Source organism: Humulus lupulus, chromosome 9 (genome assembly GCF_963169125.1).
Source record: "Humulus lupulus chromosome 9, drHumLupu1.1, whole genome shotgun sequence".
NCBI classification, from domain to species: domain Eukaryota; kingdom Viridiplantae; phylum Streptophyta; class Magnoliopsida; order Rosales; family Cannabaceae; genus Humulus; species Humulus lupulus.
This window is the reverse complement of record NC_084801.1, coordinates 98,597,213-98,615,424: the sequence shown is the minus strand read 5'-3', so window position 1 is coordinate 98,615,424 and position 18,212 is coordinate 98,597,213. Positions and strand designations below refer to the sequence as shown.

At 39.3% G+C, this 18,212-nt stretch overlaps 1 protein-coding gene across 5 annotated transcripts in view; it reads right to left on the bottom strand.

Moving 5' to 3' along the window:
- LOC133802407 (uncharacterized) overlaps positions 1–15,717 on the bottom strand; it is a 32,242-nt gene extending 16,525 nt beyond the window's left edge. Inside the window, exons 1-8 of one of the 5 annotated variants that reach the window (XM_062240703.1) lie at positions 15,563–15,717; positions 15,131–15,217; positions 14,217–14,353; positions 13,483–13,597; positions 13,342–13,398; positions 13,181–13,243; positions 12,593–12,661; positions 12,313–12,405 (exon numbers count right to left, since the gene is read on the bottom strand). In XM_062240703.1, coding sequence (XP_062096687.1) covers positions 12,313–12,405; positions 12,593–12,661; positions 13,181–13,243; positions 13,342–13,398; positions 13,483–13,590 — 390 coding nt within the window. In that variant the 5' untranslated portion in view covers positions 13,591–13,597; positions 14,217–14,353; positions 15,131–15,217; positions 15,563–15,717. Of the gene's footprint in view, positions 1–12,312; positions 12,406–12,516; positions 12,662–13,180; positions 13,244–13,341; positions 13,399–13,482; positions 13,598–14,216; positions 14,797–15,130; positions 15,218–15,370; positions 15,393–15,562 lie in introns of those variants that run through there. The other 4 variants (XM_062240704.1, XM_062240705.1, XM_062240706.1 and 1 more) reach the window with 4 other exon arrangements.
- Positions 15,718–18,212: the final 2,495 nt, after the last annotated feature.

The following is an 18,212-nucleotide window of genomic DNA, read 5'->3' as shown; positions in this document are numbered from 1 at the left end:
ATTCAAATCTTTTAAATTATTATTCATTTATTTATTCATTTTAAAAGGGGTTAGTTTCACTCATTGAACTCTATAAATAGGATCTAGTACTCAGCCATTTCATTCATCATTCAAGCATTCTCCAGAGCTTCCAAGCTGCTAAGTTATTCTAAGAGAGAAAACACTTGGGTTTTAGGATAAAAGCTTTTCCAATCTTATCTTTTCTAAACACTTGGGAAGTAAGATAGTGTTATTTCGGTATCGAGGAGTAGATCAAAGTTCTAGTTCATTCAAGATATTCTTATCCTCAAGTTTAATCCATCGTAGTTCTTTTATTTTCTTTCATTTTCTTCAGATCCTAATTCATTATTATGGTTTTTAGTTAGGTGTTTAAGTTTCTTGAAACTTAAGGATTTTCGATAAGTTTCTATCTTGATGGTTTAGATCTCTTTTTCATCTTCATTTCTTTAGTCCAATTCTGTTCTTGTCTCCAATACCCCCGCTTTTGGAAAGGAAAATAAGTTGGATTATATGTGTTATGTTATGTTTATATGCTATGTTATGATATGTTGATATATTATATATGTAAGAATATGTTTTGTAGTCACTTGGGGCTTATAGTTGTTTAGATAGCAAACCCCAAGATTTTTATCATTATCATAGTTTAGAGTTATGATTTACCCTACCTTGATTAGTAGACAGATGACCTAGATGGGTTATCATATACTACTTTGTGATCTAACCTACCTCGATTAGTAGACTGAGGACCTAGATGGCTTTATCACATGCTACAATAATGAGTTAATGGCTATTAATATTGTAGTCCTATATGATATACGTTTTTACGTCATATGTTTTATAATATAGTCTTATGAATTATGATATATGTTTTAGTAGATTTTCCTTATTGGGTATTAGGCTCATTCTTTTTATTTTAGATTGTGTAAGAAAATGAGCTTGGTAGGCAGGATGGATTCGTGGCAGCTTGACATGTGTATTGGGGATGGATTGATTGAATGGACTGCTGGAAGATCGAGGATGACGTTGTTTCAAGTCTTTTAATTTATGTTCTTATATATTTCCACACTTAGTTTTTAAACAATTAATTGAAGTTTATATTTATGTTTTTATGTAAATAACGATGGGATCACATATTTTGTATTTCGTACCGTATTTTGAAGTTTTATAATAAAGTTCTATTTTATGTATGTATGTATGTCAAAATAATAGCTATGTATTAGTAGTTTTTAATAGTCCGAAGTCTAGAATTAGTCAGGGCATTACACTTGGGCTATGGCATAAGGGGTTGTGGTAATGCAGGAAGGGAGACCTTTAGCTTATTTCAGTCAGGCACTAAAGCCTCGTGCTCAGCTAAAGTCCATTTATGAAAAGGAGCTCATGGCGATCGTCCTTGCCGTTCTTAAATATCGCCCTTACTTGTTGGGGAGGAAGTTTGAAGTGCGTACGGACCAAAAGAGCTTGAAGTTTCTGCTTGAACAACAACTTGTTTCGCAAGAGCACCAAAAATGGTTGGTCAAAATCCTTGGCTATGATTTCGAGATCCAATATCGGCCAGGAGTGGGTAATAGAGCTGCTGATGCACTATCACGTGTCAACCTGGTGGAATGTGCTACCTTGTCTTCGACCACTTTGCTTGATTGGGACAAGGTCGCCCAAGAAGTTCAGCAGGACCCCCTTCTTGCCCACATTATAGCTGACCTTGCACAAGGGAAAGAGGTTCCGGGATTTGTACTCTAAAAGGGCAGGTTAGTTCTAACGGCTACTTCCGCTTTGCTGCCAGATTTTTTGAGGGATTACCATTGTTTACCGGTGGGGGGGCATCGGGAGAATCTCGCACTTACCAGCGGCTTCGAGGAGATGTTTATTGGCTTGGTATGAAGCGGGCAGTTGTGGAGTTTGCGCGACAATGTGATATTTGTCAACAAAATAAAAGTATGGCCATGTCCCCTGCTGGTTTGTTGCAGCCATTGCTGTTGCCTAAGCGTGTTTGGGAGGATTTGTCGATGGATTTCATCAAAGGTCTACCCAAATCGAAAGGGATGGATACGATAAATACAGCCACTTTATTGGCCTAAAACATCCTTTCAATGCTACGATAGTTGCTGAAAATTTTATCCATCATGTGGTCAAATTACATGCAGTACCTCGCTCCATAGTCTCCGACAGAGACCGGGTCTTCTTGAGCAATTTTTGGGCGGAATTGTTTTGCTTACAAGGAACAGAATTAAAGCATAGCACGGCCTATCACCCTCAAATCGATGGCCAAACTGAGGTGGTCAACCGTTCTCTCGAAACTTGCGCTGTTTTGCAACAGAAAAGCCTCGTGTGTGGGCGAAATGGTTGTCTTGGGTTGAATATTGGTACAATACGACGTTTCATTCAGTTTTGGGATGCACCCCTTTTAGGTGTTGTATGGTTGCGACCCTCCGCCCTTGATCCGCTATGCAGCGGGTACTACACCAGTAGTGGTAGTAGAACAAATGCTAGAAGACAGAGATGCTTTTCTGGATGACTTGAAGATGCATTTGTTGCGGGCTCAATAGAAAATGAAAGCTACAGTTGATTCGTCCCGTCGCCATGTAGAGTATCAAGTGGGTGATTCAGCGTTTGTAAAACTCCGTCCCTATCAGCAGAAGTCGTTGGCTCTCCGAAAGAATGAAAAACTGGCGGCTCGTTTTTATGAGCCCTTCAAGGTGCTGTCACGGGTAGGAGCAGTCGCTTATCGCTTGAATTTACCGGCGTCATCGGCTGTCCACCTCGTCTTCCATGTCTCTCAACTCCACGCGGCAGTCGGTACCGCACTCTTCCCCCACCTTGCCTCCAACCTTGACTGTTGACATAGAGTTATTTATGGAACCCGAAGAGCTTCTCAATGTTCGTCACGATAACTCTGGTACAGGACGTCAAGTTGAAGTGTTGATCAAGTGGAAAAATCTGTCACTGTTTGAAGCCACTTGGGAGAAGTTTGAGACCATCCGTGGCCAATTCCCGACAAGGTTAAAGATGTGGGGTGGGGTGGGGGTAAGCCTAAAACGCAAGGGTAAATTGGTCTGCCTTGGGATGCTAAGGGCACTTTTGTAATTGTGTGTGGAACAATTATGGTAGACTAATATAGGGTGTTGTGGTGAGAGAGAGGGGTATGCTTGAGCTGAGTCATTTGGTCCTGGCATCTTGGAGAGTCCCAGCCTCTCGAAAGTCTGTGGGATTGTACCTTAGCTATTTTCTATTTATTCAATAATAGCTACACTCTCTTCCTCTGCCATTTTCTTTGTACAATTTGGCTACTGTTCTATTGTTCTAACTGTTGCAGGTGTACGGTGCACATCATGGTACTGAATATTTCAATACCACTCTTGGTCCCTATCTTCTTCAAAATGGGATTGTCCATCAAAGCTTGTGTGTTGATACTTGTAGATTTGTGTGAATAATACTTCTAATCTGATTTTTATTGATGAATAGCTAGGCAAAAAAATACAACCTAAACATAGCTGTCAATTACAACCTAACTTAGCTGCAAATTACAACCTAAAATTAGCTGTACAAAATGTATTTACAAAGATATTTCTACACTCCCCCTCAAGCTGAGTTGTATATGTTATACAAACCCAGCTTGGAATTAAATTCTTCAAAACTTGTTCTTGGTAGTGCTTTTGTTAGAATGTCAGCAATTTGTTTCTTTGTAGGAATGCAGTTGAGCTCAATGATCTTTGAATTCACCTTCTCAGAAATGAAGTATCTGTCTATTCAACATGTTTAGTTCTATTATGGTGAACTGGATTTTTAGCAATACTAATTGCTGCTTGACTATCATTGTACATTTTAAAAGACTTAGGAGAGTCAAACCTCAATTCATTCATGAGTCTTTTGATCCACATCCCTTCACAAATACCCAAGGCTAAAGCACGATATTCTGCACTACTCCTTGAGACCACAGACTTCATGCCTGGTGGAATTTCCATATAGACTTCTTCTTCGAGATCCCCATTCAAAAAAGCATTCTTCACATCCAACTGATATAAAGGCCACTCACAATTTACAACAAGTGATAATAAAACTCTTACTGTATTAAGTTTGGCGACAGGAGCAAAGGTCTCCTGATAGTCAACACCATATGATTGAGTGAATCCCTTGGCAACTAATCGAGCCTTGAATCTGTTGATACTCCCATCTGAATTATATTTGACGGTGAAAATCCACTTGCAACCAACTGTCTGTTTTCCTTGAGGTAACTCAGTGAGAACCCAAGTACCATTTTTCTCAAGAGCATTCATTTCTTCATTGACTGCAGTCTTCCATTTTGGATCTTTCAAGGCTTCATAAATGTCTGTGGGAATCTGAATAAGATCAAGAGAAGAGACAAAAGCTCAGTACATAGGTGTTAGTTTCCCATAAGCAACATATTTTTCAATGGGGTGATTGGTACAAGTTCTAACACCCTTTCGATGAGCAATAGGTAGGTCGAGATCATCAATAGTAGGAGAAACTAACTCATGAACCACAGAATCCTTACCTTCATGATTTTCGAGGTTGAGAGGGCTTTGATGAGTGTTTGAGCAGTTCTTGTCTTGCATGTTGACCTCTATATTTCCAACTTTTCTCCTACTATAAACACGAAGTTCTTTGTTACCTATATCAAATTGTGCTTGAGTTTGAGGTGGTGGTAAAGTTGAAGGAGTGTTTGGGTTTTCTAAGGAGAAAAGTGAGAGCGGATTGACTATAGAGAAGGACGGGTTAGGTGTGTTTTCTGGACTGATATCTGGTTGGATAGGAAAAGTGGGTAAGGAAGGACCAGTTGATTGATCTGGTTGGATAGGCAAAGAGGGCAAAGACTGAGCACTTTGATGTTTGTGTGTCACAACATTGGGTTGAGGAAATGCAGCTTGATGATCCTGAAGAGTTTCCCAAAGCTGATATTCCCGAGAATGCTCCCCCTGAATACCAGATTTGGGAAAGAAAGATTGATGTTCAAAAAAGATAACATCCATAGTGTTATAGATCCTTTTTGTAATTGGGGAGTAACATTTATACCCTTTTTGAGTGTTGGAGTACCCGATGAAGAGACACTTGTGAGACTTTGGATCAAGTTTGGTTCGTTTGTGATCATAAATATGGACAAAAGCCGTACATCCGAAGACTTTAAATGAAAGATCGGAGGAGAAAGCTGAGATATGAGGGAATGTGGCAAGTAACAGATTTCTGGGAGCTTTGAATTGTAGTACACGACTAGGCATACGATTGATGAGATAGGTGGCTGTGAGTAAGGCTTCCCCCAAAACTGTTTAGGAACATGATTTGAAAACATGATGGATCTAGAAACTTCAAGAAGATGTCTGTTTTTTCGCTCAGCCACTCCATTTTGTTGCGGAGTATCAACACATGAACTAATGTGAACAATACCTTGATCTAACAAGTATGGACCAAGAATGGAGTTAAAATATTCCTTTCCATTATCAGTTTTCAGGATTTGGATTTTTTGGCAAAATTGATTTTGAATCATGGAATGAAAATTTTTAAAAATAGAAGCAGTATCAGATTTTTCTTTCATAAGGAATGTCCATGTTGTCCTAGTATGATCATCAATAAAGGATGCAAACCATCTAGATCCATTAATATTAGTTACTCGTGAGGGTCCCAAAATATCACTATGTATCATCGAAAAAGGTTGTGAAGGTTTGTAAGGAAGACTGGGATAAGAGTTTCGAGTATTCTTAGCAAGTTGACATACTTCACAATGAAAGAATTTTGGTCTTTTGTGGACAAATAACTGAGGAAATAGTTTTTCAAGATAACCAAAATTTGGATGTCCTAGTCAAAAATGCCACAACATAACACGATTTTCATTCGAAACAGACACAGAATTGGAAACAGAATCTAAATTGGAATGATTACCACAACTGGATTTGTGAACTTGTTTACTTTTAGGAGAATCCTTGAAAATATAGAGCCCATCATGCATTTCAGCACTGCCAATCACCTTCTCTGAGCCCTCAACCTGAAATTCACAAAGGTTTGGATAGAATTTAGTTACACAATTCAGATCTCGAGTAAGTTTGCTTATTGAAAGAAGATTGCAATTTAGTTTAGGGACAAATAGAACAGATGAAAGGCGAAGTTCATCTAATAAAGTTACAGAGCCGGTCTCTATCACTTTTGAGAGAGAACCATCGGCAATTCTGACGGTGTGGGATTCAGCACATGGTTTGAAGGTGCTAAAGACTTGTAAATCACACATCATGTGGTCGGAAGCCCCTGAATCAACAATCCAAGTACCTTTGTTGGAGGTTGCAGTAAATGTGTGAGACGTAGAACCTTGATGACACATTATGCTAACATTTTCCTCGGTTGAAGATGGATTTGGCTGCTGCATACACTGCCCAAGAGGTGTTGGAGTTGCATTGATTTTGTCCTGTGAGAAGTGGCTAACTTCCAAATCTTGAAAATAGAGGACTTTATGAGAAGAATTGGTGACAAGAGCAGCTGATTGAGGAGTGGGTTTGGCTGATTGGAGAAGTTGAGGAGAAGCCATTGATTTGAGAAGGTGATATGTTTGAGATTGGCTTTTAGATGAGGAGTTGGCTGCAACAGCCATTGATAAGAACAGGGAAATGCAGCAAGGAGTGTCGAGGAAGACGCTGCCGGAAAAAGCTCGCCGTCAGGGTGCTGCACGCGCCTACATGCGCCACGCGTGTGGGAGATGGGGCCGGAGATGGAGGCGGCGCGTGAGGCTCACGCGCGGCTCTGCTGGGTGCCGAACTTCAGGGTTTGGCCGACCGGAGGTGCAGGAAGCTTCCTGTGAAGGAGGTGAGAGTAGAAGATTGCCCTAAAATAATTTTCTAAGGTTGAGCTAAAAAGTGCAAAACTGTAACGACCCAAATTCGCTATTAAGGCTTAAGGGCCTTGATTAGCGTGCCAGGAGGGCATGATGGGATTTATGTGTGATCTGATGAGTTAAATGCATGGTTATGATTTGAAGCATGTTATGTGACTATTTGTTTACCTAAGATGCATGGCTATGTATATTAGTATGCATGTAGGCCCGGATCGTGTTAGAAGGGCATAACTGTAATTTTGGCCTTGTTGGGCATAACTGCATTGATATGTGATAATTGTATTCCGTGATTTGTACCACGTGAGTGTGGTGTTATTGTTGTGATGCACGTGCCGAGACGGTCCTAGAGAGCAAATTAACTTATGAGTCACAACGAGATTTTGTACCTGGCTCGGGAGGAGCCTAGGGGTACCTTGGGAATTTTATGTTTAAGTTGAGGTTTAGCGGGTATTGGTTATTGGTGATTGAGTAACCTGGGTAACCGTTAGTTACTGCTAAGAGTAACAAGTTTAGGTGAAAGAAATGGTAGAATTGCAATATAGGAGAAATGACTAGTGTGCCCTTGAGGTTTAGTTAGCAAAGGATTTTGATGAAGGGGTAAAATGGTCATTTGGCAAGGGGTTTAGACAAATTTGAGCTGTGTTATAGGGGTACACGGTTTGGGCTTGGCATATATGTTGGGTTTTGATAAAATTAGAAAAGAAGAAAAGAAAAGCTAGAAGAAGAAGAGGAGAAGGAGCTGAAATTTGGAGACTTGGAGATGGATCTAGGAAGCAAAGAATGAATTCTCCACTTAAGGTAAGAAGTTTTATGCAAATTTAGGGCTTGTTTCTGTTTTGATTTGAGAAATCTAAAGCTTGAGTTGAGTTTCTAGGTTTTGTTTGAGTTGCTGAATTTAGGAATCTAAGGGGTGGATTTTGAGAGTGATTGTGTTCTTGAGCTGGGTTATGATGTTTATGGGATGATTGAATGGTCTACTTGGGGTTTTGATATGGTTTTGGGGCTTAGGTTTGAGTTTGGGATGATTTGAGATTGTTTTAGTTCGGGAAAAACGCAAGAGAAAACCCAGAAAATCTGGGTTCGCGTATGAGCGCCGCGGCCCTGTTCTTGGGCGCCGCGGCGCGAGGTTGCATCAGGAGGAGGTCAGGCTGCTGGGCGCCGCGGCCCTTGAGGGGAGTGCCGCGGCCCTAGGCCAGTTTGGCTGGCAAAAATTCTGGTTTTTAGGGCTTTTGCCCGGGGACTCGGGGGATGGTTCCAATGTATTGTTTTAGGGATTTAGAGGTCCCGAGAGTGCGGGATTGGTCCCGGGAAGTGGTTTTGGGTTGGTTAGTATTAAAGAGTGTTTTGTGTGTGTTGTGACTAGGATTTCGGTGAGGCTCGTGCTAGAGGACCGTGCTTGTGGCCTTGGTGCATCGGAAAGCTCGGAATACAGGTAAGAAAACCGTAACACCCGAGATTAGGGCATGGCCCCACTGTGTGATTGCAGGGCATGGCCCCAGATTGTATTATGTGCATATGTTTAACCTTAAATGAATCATGATGTGTGTGAATGATTATTCGAATGTACTATAAGTGTGATTATAATGAAATGAACGGCAAGGGCCGAGTGCGGCGTAGGCCGGGTACGGCCGTGGGGCCGAAAGTAACACACAGCACATGGGATGCTTATATTCAGGGTGGGACCCAAGGGATACATGAGTTATCCTCGCGGTGAGAACCGAAACCCCAGGCTTTGGTAAGGCCTCTGGGGCGGCATGGCCGTGCTTGTTTATTATGATGGTTTTCCTATTTATCAGTGAATTATGCCAGCTATATGAATTGCATATGTTATGTATTATTTGGGTTTTCTTGCTGGGCTTCGGCTCACGGGTGCTCCGTGTGGCAGGTAGAAGCAAAGACTGAGTCAACCAACCATGAGTACGGAGAGCGTGAAGCGACGCGTACATGTTTGGCCTGCCCGACTGCTTTGGTTGGGGGTTTATTCGAAAATGGCTGTAATAATCTATGATTTTATGATTTCTCAACTGTAACCTTGTTTCAAGATGTAATTAGTTTTCAAACCTTATTTTGGGATCCCAAATGTTTAATAATAGAAGTTTTAATAAAACGACGCATTTTCAAAGATTACAGCCTTAACTTTTAATTAGTCACACTTTTGTTTCAAAACCTCGGTTAGCGAGTTCATTGCACACTGTTTTGTCTTAAAAACTCACTTAGTAACGGCTCTAAGGAAGTAGGGCGTTACAAAAACCCTAATTTTTTTTTACTAAAAGAGGGCAGAAAAGATTGGAAAGAGTTTTTTATTTTTAGACTACTAATGGCTCTGAAACCATGTAGATTTGTGTGAATAATACTTCTAATCTGATTTTTATTGATGAATAGCATGGCCTATATATAGGCTGAATACAAAGAGCTAGACAAAAAAATACAACCTAAACATAGCTGTCAATTACAACCTAACTTAGCTGTAAATTACAACCTAAAATTAGCTGTACAAAATGTATTTACAAAGATATTTCTACAATAATCAACAGAATGTAGATGCTGAACACAAAAATCACCATCTCTTAGAAGTAGCTCATGCTCTTATGTTCATTATGCATCTCCTTAAATATCTTTGGAGTGACGATATCCTTAAGTTCAAAACACCATATTCTGTTCTTGGATCTCTATATCCTCAGACCTCTACAAATACTCTACCAGTTAAAGTATTTTGTTGCACTGCTTTCGTGCATGTTCACTCCCACCATCAAAGTAAATTTGATCTTAGAGCCATTAAGACAGTGTTTTTGGGTTACTCTCCCACAAAAAAAGGTTGTCGGTGTTATTGTCCACTCACCAAAAAATACATTCATCTCATGTGATGTCACCTTTTCAAGGATACTCCTTCACTCCCACATCGCTTCAGGGGGAGTCCAACCATCACCAGCAAGAAGCTCAGTAGTCGTGAAGGTTAGAATTACCCTTAACCACTCCTTTTCCATTTACCTCTTCCACTCCACTTTTTTCTGAACCAGATACGAACAAGAAAATCCAACAATCTCTCCAGAAAATCCACCAACCTCTCTAGAAGGACATCCTCAAAACCAAAACGTACAGAAAGAGACTCGGGTGTATTCTCCAAGGGAGAAAGAAATAAACAAGTTACGAATCCTCAGCACAGTTAAACACCTAATCCGGTGATGGAATCACTTTCCTAAAGGATCCAGGTATTCTCCCATCAAACAAACAGTCAGATCTAGATATTCCTATTGCATTGAGGAAAGGAACTAGATCATGCACCCAACACCCCATTTCAAAGTTCATTTCTTATTCAAAATTGGCATCTCCATTTAAAGCTATCACCTCGAGTTTATCAAATGTTGTGATTCCCAGGAATATCGAAGAAGCACTTGATTCTTCCCAGTGGAAAGCAGCAGTGCTTGAAGAGATAAGAGCACTTAAACAAAATAAAAAGTGGAAATTAGTGGAGTTACCACCAGACAAGAAGGTAATAGAGTGCAAATAGGTATTCACCATCAAATACAATGCAAATGGGTCTATTGAGAGGTACAAAGCTCGGTTAGTTGCCAAGGGGTTTACTCAAACCTGTGAAATTGACTACAGGGAAACGTTCGATCCAGTTGCCAAACTCAACACTACTAGAGTTCTACTCTCGCTAGCTGCTAACATGGATTGGGAATTACATCAACTTGATGTAAAGAATATTTTTCTTGAATGGGGAACTTGAAGAAGAAGTGTATGTGAGTCAGCCTCCGGGATTTGAAGAATCTCTCAAGACAACCACAGTCTGAAAACTGAACAAATCACTCTTTGGCTTGAAACAATCTCCTCGAGCATGGTTCAATCGTTTCCTGAAAGTTGTCAAGGGGCTTGGATACATACAAGGTCAGATTGATCACACTCTCTTTGTTAAACACTTAGGAAGTGGAAAAATTGCAGTACTGATCGTATATGTTGATGACATGATTATCAATAGTAATCACCCCGAGGAGATGAATTCAAAGAAATGTTGGCAAAGGAGTTCGAAGTCAAAGATCTCGGTGCTCTCAAATATTTTCTGGGTATGGAATTTGCTAGAAGCAAAAAAGGTATTTCCGTGTCCCAGAGAAAATATACTCTAGATCTTCTAAAGGAGACAGGTATGCTCGGAAGCAGGCCCAGCAAAACTCCAATTGATCTCGGACACAAGAAAAATGTTTGAAAGAAGTCCAATTGACAATGGAAGGTACTAACAGCTAGTAGGAAAACTCATCTACCTCTCACATATTAGACCCGACATTACTTTCGCAGTGAGTCTAGTCAGTCAATACATGCATGATCCGTGTCAGGGGCATCTCAATGAAGTGTGTAGAACTCTGAGATATCTCAAGCAAACACCAGGAAAGGGCCTCTTTTTCAAGAAGACAATTGAGAGAGGTTGAAGTGTTCACAGATGTAGACTGGGCCGATTCAGATGATGATAGAAAGTCTACATCTGGATATTGCACAATGGTATGGGGGAATGTGGTCACATGGTGAAGTAAAAAGCAAACAATGGTCGCAAGAAGCAGTACAGAAGCAGAGTATAGGGCAATGGCACATGGAGTATGTGAAGCTATATGGATCAAACGTCTACTAGAAAATTAAAGATTGAATATGAAGCTCCTATTCAGCTCTACTGTGACAACCAATCTACCATCAGCATTGCACATAACCCTATACATCATGACAAAACTAAACATGTGGAAGTTGACCGTCACTTCATTAAAGAAAAATTGATGGAGTAATTATCAGCATTAGATATGTGCATACTGATCAACAACTAGCTGATATTCTCACAAAGGGACTATCCGAACAAGCATTTGATTTTCTTGTAAACAAGCTTGGACTCATCAATATCTATAGTCCAACTTGAGGGGGAGTGTTGACAGTTAGAAAAATAGGGTATTAATGTTTGATCTTTTGGGTTCCCTGGGATATAGGAATTGATTCCTATTTTGTTTTTAATGTAGTTTCTTGTATAACCTATATATATTTCTAGCCCTAGGTTGTATATTGTGTATCAGAAAATAAAATATAGAGGAGGTGATTATTTCTCACCATTTTGCACACCCACAATATAACCCAATACTTGGACCTATTCAATTAAAAAAAACCATTTTTTTAATATAAACTGCATCATATAGATACATGGATTAGCAAACATATCTCTAAGTATGACATAACACCCCTATTTTTTTCAAGCACAAAAAGCTTGTAGAAAATTGCAATGGGAAAAAAAATTGTAGATGACAAGCATGGAAACTAAAACTAAAAAAAATGAACTCATGTTTATTTATTTGTCTCCTAAAACTATTCTTATTAACATAATTTGCTTCCATGCTCTGTTTAAATGTTATAAATAAATTTACTCAGTTTCATCAAGGAAAAAAAATTGCACAACTTCAATTATGGTTTTTAATGAAGGCATGCAAAGTTGCAGAAAAACACTGAAGGCCTACAGGTTTTTGCAATCGACCACACAAGTAGAATCTTTCCCAGTTAAGTATGTCCTGAACCAAATTATGCATCCGAATTACCCCATACTTGAACATCTGCCAAGAGTTGAGAAAATTGACATATTTCAGGAGTAGCAGATGCAAAAGATGAAAAATAATGTAAAAATTAAATAAAAGTAATAATAATAATTTCAGTGCCAAAATCACCATTTACAAAAGAAAGGCAGTAGAACTCATAGCCCACCAACATTCCAACTTATCATTAGAGCTGAATGCTCAGTACCTTGTCATTCCAAGTAACATAAGGGTTGAAGTGCACTCCCACACCAATATTGTCAGCAATTTCAGTGATCTAACACAAGTTATTAATATATAGTGTTAGCAAGAAATAAAAGTATATGTGAATGAAGACTTTAAAAAATTACAGTAACACCATTTTTTTTAAGTTTTTAAAATGTTTAAAGACGTATACAATGTCTTAGAATGAGCAGCTTTTATGTAGCTGCCTAAAATGTATACAGAGGATACCTATTATCTTTTATTAATACAATCTTGTTTCGTATAATAATAATAATAAAAGACAAACATTGTAAGTTCGAGCATCAAATTTTTAAATAGTGATATGTCTTTTCGAAAAGCAATGCTAAGAGACTACAATCTCTGGATGTAATCCAAGATAATTTACTGTTCTTTTTTGTAACCAACCAAAGATGATTTAAAAAAAAGGAACAATTAATTTCATTAAAACGGCAACATAGCTTATGATGGTAACATTATTTATTTTCCTTTTTTGTCACTGTAATGTTGACACAACACAAGGGTGTAAATGTAATTCCATATGTATAAGAGAGGGAGAGAGAGAGAGAAGTACCAATCTTGACCCACCGAGGTGCAGCATACACGAAGCATAGTGATCTCCATTCAACTTGAGATTCTTGGTTGTTCCCATAAAATGTTAAAACCCATAAAAATTAAGACATCCTTTACGAAAGAAGATAAGTTATGTCATTATGTGAAGCAGTTGAAGCTTACCTCAGCATGCCATTCCGGCGGATTTGACACACCAAGAATATAGTCCACTAGATTAGACTTATACCGAAATCAGAAATTCAAAGAAAAGTTAGTACACTTATAAACAACTAACAAAATAAGAGAGAAAATATAAAAAGAAACCTTGTCATGGTTATTTGGATGAAGAGCAGAACCGTAGACACAGCAGAACTCTACAGGTGGAAGAACTTTCAGAAAACTTTCAAGCACAGCTTTGCCATCATTCATCATGGAAAAACTGCTTCATCAAGTTCAAAATGTACACATTTACTCGTTCTACATGCCTAACTTATAATAAAAATAAAATAATAATAAAACGAAAAACTGGTAGAGATAGAAATAACTAAATGAAAACAAAATACATAATTAACAACAATGTCTTCGTTTTCTACTATGGTTAATCTCTTTGTGATTTTCCCACAAAATAGCCTTCTTCCTTTTTTACACAAACCGCAGGGACATGCAACGTTTTTATATGTTAATTATGCAAAAAAAGAGTGCAATTTGAAAGAAAGAACCATTCCAACGTTTCACATGTAATCAGAAGCAAAGCTATGAAAAGCAAAAGCAAAATATACATATCTTATTTTCCCAAACAAGAAAAGCAAAATCATTCATAATCTTGGATTCAACAGCCAAGGAAATGTGATTACTGACAGATTTGACAGCAAATAGATAATCTTATCATTTCTTTGGGAAATGAACTCTACTATTTTTTACTTCATTTTTCCAATAGAAAATGCAGACCAGGATTTCATTTTTACTTACAAGAATCTAAGCTCAGTGCTACATTACTAAAATTTCTAATCAAAACATAGACAGAAATAAAAAAAAAAAACAAAACTAACATAAACTACCTGATAGCGATGAGGCTAGAGAACCGGCAAAGTGGGTTCGCCGGAGGACCCAACTGGAGCGGCAACAGGGAGAGATATTTGTGACTATGAGAAAGAAACAATAGCTTTATCGAAGGATACACTTCATTTACCCAATACTGGAATTGGAGAGTAGAGTAGGAGATAAATGGAGAGTTTCAGTTCAAATTCATAAAAGTTATAATCAAATATAACTAATCAATGTAGGTGGAAATGCTGAAGAAGAAATTCATCAAACAGTTGGTGTGCAAGCCAATATATGATCTAAACTCCCACAATTGGGCAAAAATGTTCAATAAGCTCTCGTGACGCCAAAATTATTACAGAAATTATCCAAAAACTAACTAGAGAAGATGCTAAAATCTGATAAAACAATTTTCAAAGAGGGTAGGAGGGTGCTTTGTCTGAAGAGAAGTGGTTTATTACCCACTCTTCACTTGTCCCTTTTAATTGTCTCTATTTTGACAATATCAACACCAAATAAATACGCAGGGTTTGATAAAATAGGAATATACTTCTTTGTGCACTGTATTGAAATATAATTTTATTACCCACTAAAATAATAAAAAATTGTGTATTATAAAATCAATCAAAAAATGTACTTTCTACTCTAATTTGGTAATTTTTTCATAATATCAAAACACTCTTAATTATAAATAATTAAATAATAAAAATATCTTATAAATTGATTATAAACTTACAAAAGTAATTAAAAATATATTTTTATTAATAAAAATAAAATAAACCATTTTTTCTTCCCTCTCTCTCGAGAAAATAAGCTATACAAAGTTGGAAAACATATGCAGTATTGTGTCATCGTTGACATAAATATCTGCCAATGAGGCTAGCTGTTTGGCATGCTCAGGACCATTCTTATCTTTCTCATAAAATCTCACATTTTCAAGAAGTGGAAAACCACCATCAGGAAGTGAAGCCACCAACTTCGCTACTTCACGACCAATGGAGTCATCAACTTACAAAATCTGTTCAGTACCAAAAATCACAACCAATGAATTCAACACCTCAACCTGCTTCAAAATTATAAAGAAACAAAAATCTAAAACCCAAATCATAATGAAACAAAATTATACACAAGAACATAAAAACCAGCAAGTCATAATCAAGTTACGGCTGACCTCCTTAACCCACAAAAATTCAAACGAGATCCAAACAATGAACTAGAATTTTCACATACAAATAAACTCATTATCTATATAATTTATACACAAATCAACTTATTGTTTAGAAATTCAGTACACAAACCTATGAAATCAAATATAGAACAAGAAATTCATACGCAAACCAAATAATCATACAAAAAGACGAACCCAGATCTAGAGTTTGAATTTGCAGGTTTCTGAATCTGTCGCCTCCCTGCCTTTGAAGCCCAGAAGCACGCCTCTTGCCCCACTGCGTTTGAAGCCTAGAAGCAACCAAATCTCGATGCATGTAGCAGACCAGGAACACACCAACTTCCAAACAGACAAGGGTGTATACTGCTACATCATTATACTCTTCGAGCTCAAGAATGATGGGGCCATCTATCAAAGACTAGTCAACAGGATGTTCCGGAACCAACTGGGGAGGAACATGGAGGTCTATATAGACGACATGTTGGTCAAGTCTAAGACATCGGCCCAACACGCGGATGACCTAGTAGAAACATTTGCCATTATCCAGAAGTATGGGATGAAGCTAAATCCCAAGAAGTGCACTTTTGGCGTGGCATCCAGGAAGTTTCTAGGCTTCATAGTAAGCTCAAGAGGGATAGAAGTTAACTCGGCCAATATCAGAGCCCTCATCGACATGTCGTCGCCACGAAAACACAAAGATGTTCAAAGTCTGACGGGAAGGATAGCAGCTTTAAGCTGCTTTTTGTCGAAGTCCATGGACAAGTGCACCCTGTTCTTCAACATACTCACCGGAAACCAGAGGTTCGAGTGGACATGTGGCCCAAGTTGAAGAAACATGTGGCCCAAGCGTCAATCTTGTCGAAACCAGTAGATGGGGAACCACTGCACCTGTATTTGGCAGTGTCAGAACACGCCATTAGCGCCGCATTAGTGCGAGAAGAGGGAAATGTCAAATTCCTGGTCTATTACGTGAGCAAAAGGTTGCTGGGTGCGGAGTCCAGATACCCTCTGATCGAAAAATTGACATTTTTCTTACTGACCGCCTCCAGGAAATTAAGACCTTACTTTCAGGCCCATGCCATCAAGGTATTGACGAACCATCCTCTCCGACAAGTATTATAGAAACTCGAGTCCTCATGAAGATTTTTTAAGTGGGCCATGGAACTGAGCCAGTTCGATATCGCCTATGTCCCAAGAATCTCCATCAAGGGACAAGCCCTGGCCAACTTCATCCTGGAATACACCGGGATAACCGAGGACAAAGAACCCATCGACCACGTAATGCCATTTTGGAAGATCTTCGTGGACGGTGCGTCCAACGAGAATGGGGTCGGGGCCGGGATCATCCTAATATCCCCTCAAGGTCACCAACTACAAAGCGCCCTACACTTCCAGTTCGAAAGCATCGAACAACGAGGCTGAGCATGAGGCCATGTTTTCTGACTTACGCTTGGCCCGGGAGGTAGGGGCAGAGAACATTGAAGTCCACAGCGACTCCCAGCTAGTGGTCAGGCAGATTTCGGGAGAATACCAAATGAAGGAGGAAAATATGATCGCCTATGTGGCGCGAACCCGGGAGTTACCCCAATCTTTCAAAAGACACTTCATCTATCAGATCCCCAAGGAACAGAACGTGTTTGCAGACACGTTGGCCAAATTGGCCACGGATGTTGAAGCAGACACAATGCCATATATGCTTGGTGATTATGGTTTTCTTGCTGAGCCTTGGCTCATAGGTGATGCATGGTGCAGGTAAGGGCAAAGGAAAGCTGAACCAGCCATGAGTTGGAGAGCTTTGGGGGCGATGTGTACGTTGGCAGCTGCTCGACCGCCACGGCCGAGGAATTTACATGGATTAGAGCTCAAAACTGTATTTTTCCATTTAGACTGACTGTTGTTATATTAACTTTTGAGGGTTGTATCTACCATGTAAACACCTTTTTTGGGATCCCATGCAACCATTCTACGATCAAAATCTTTTAACCCTAACTTGTCAATTGACTTGAGAAACACATTTATGTTCAAACGACTTGATTAGCAAGTCTTGCACTACTTTAAACACATAATGTAACAATCTTGGTTATCTAGGGCGTTACAACTTGGTATCAGAGCGATCTAGGTTTAAGGGTTCTTAAAGACTGGTTGGGTATGTACACTCTCCGTTAAAGACAAGCTCGACTCAGGGTTCGGTAACCATATATGTGATAATGTGTTTGAGTGTTTAAATGAAATATAAATGCTTTATCTGCACATTTATTTGGGAGCATGAGACATATTGATAGGGCCTGGCCCTTGATTGTTGTGTGCATATGTTAAGGCGTGCTTATTAGCATTGCTACTGTATGTGAATAATTGTTTAAATGCATGTTCATACTCTGATTATGTGTTGTTGGTTGAGTTTTGGCGCTGGACCATGGGATGAATATAAACCTGTTATCATTGCTTGACTAGTCAAGTCATTGATTGCATATAAACTTGGATATTTATGCGTCCAAGGCGATCAATTCGACTAGCCAGCGCTGGGGTCGAGGCTGGAGATGATGAGCAGGACCAGAACCCTCCGCCAGTCCCTGAGAACTGGCAGCAGGTGCTTGTTGATATGCAAGCTAGACTTCAGATTTAGGAAGAAGAGATTCCCCTTCTCAGGCAACAGGCTCCGCCAGGGGGTGTTGCACCTAACTTGCCACCTGTTGTGGCACCAGTTGTACAGCCGCCTGATATTGGGAATAGGTGGGAGCCACTTTATGAAGGCTTTAGGAGACAGCATCCTCCAATCCTTGAGGGATGACCAAATCCACTAAAAGTTGAACAGTGGATGAGTATGATCACCCCATCCTAGATTTTA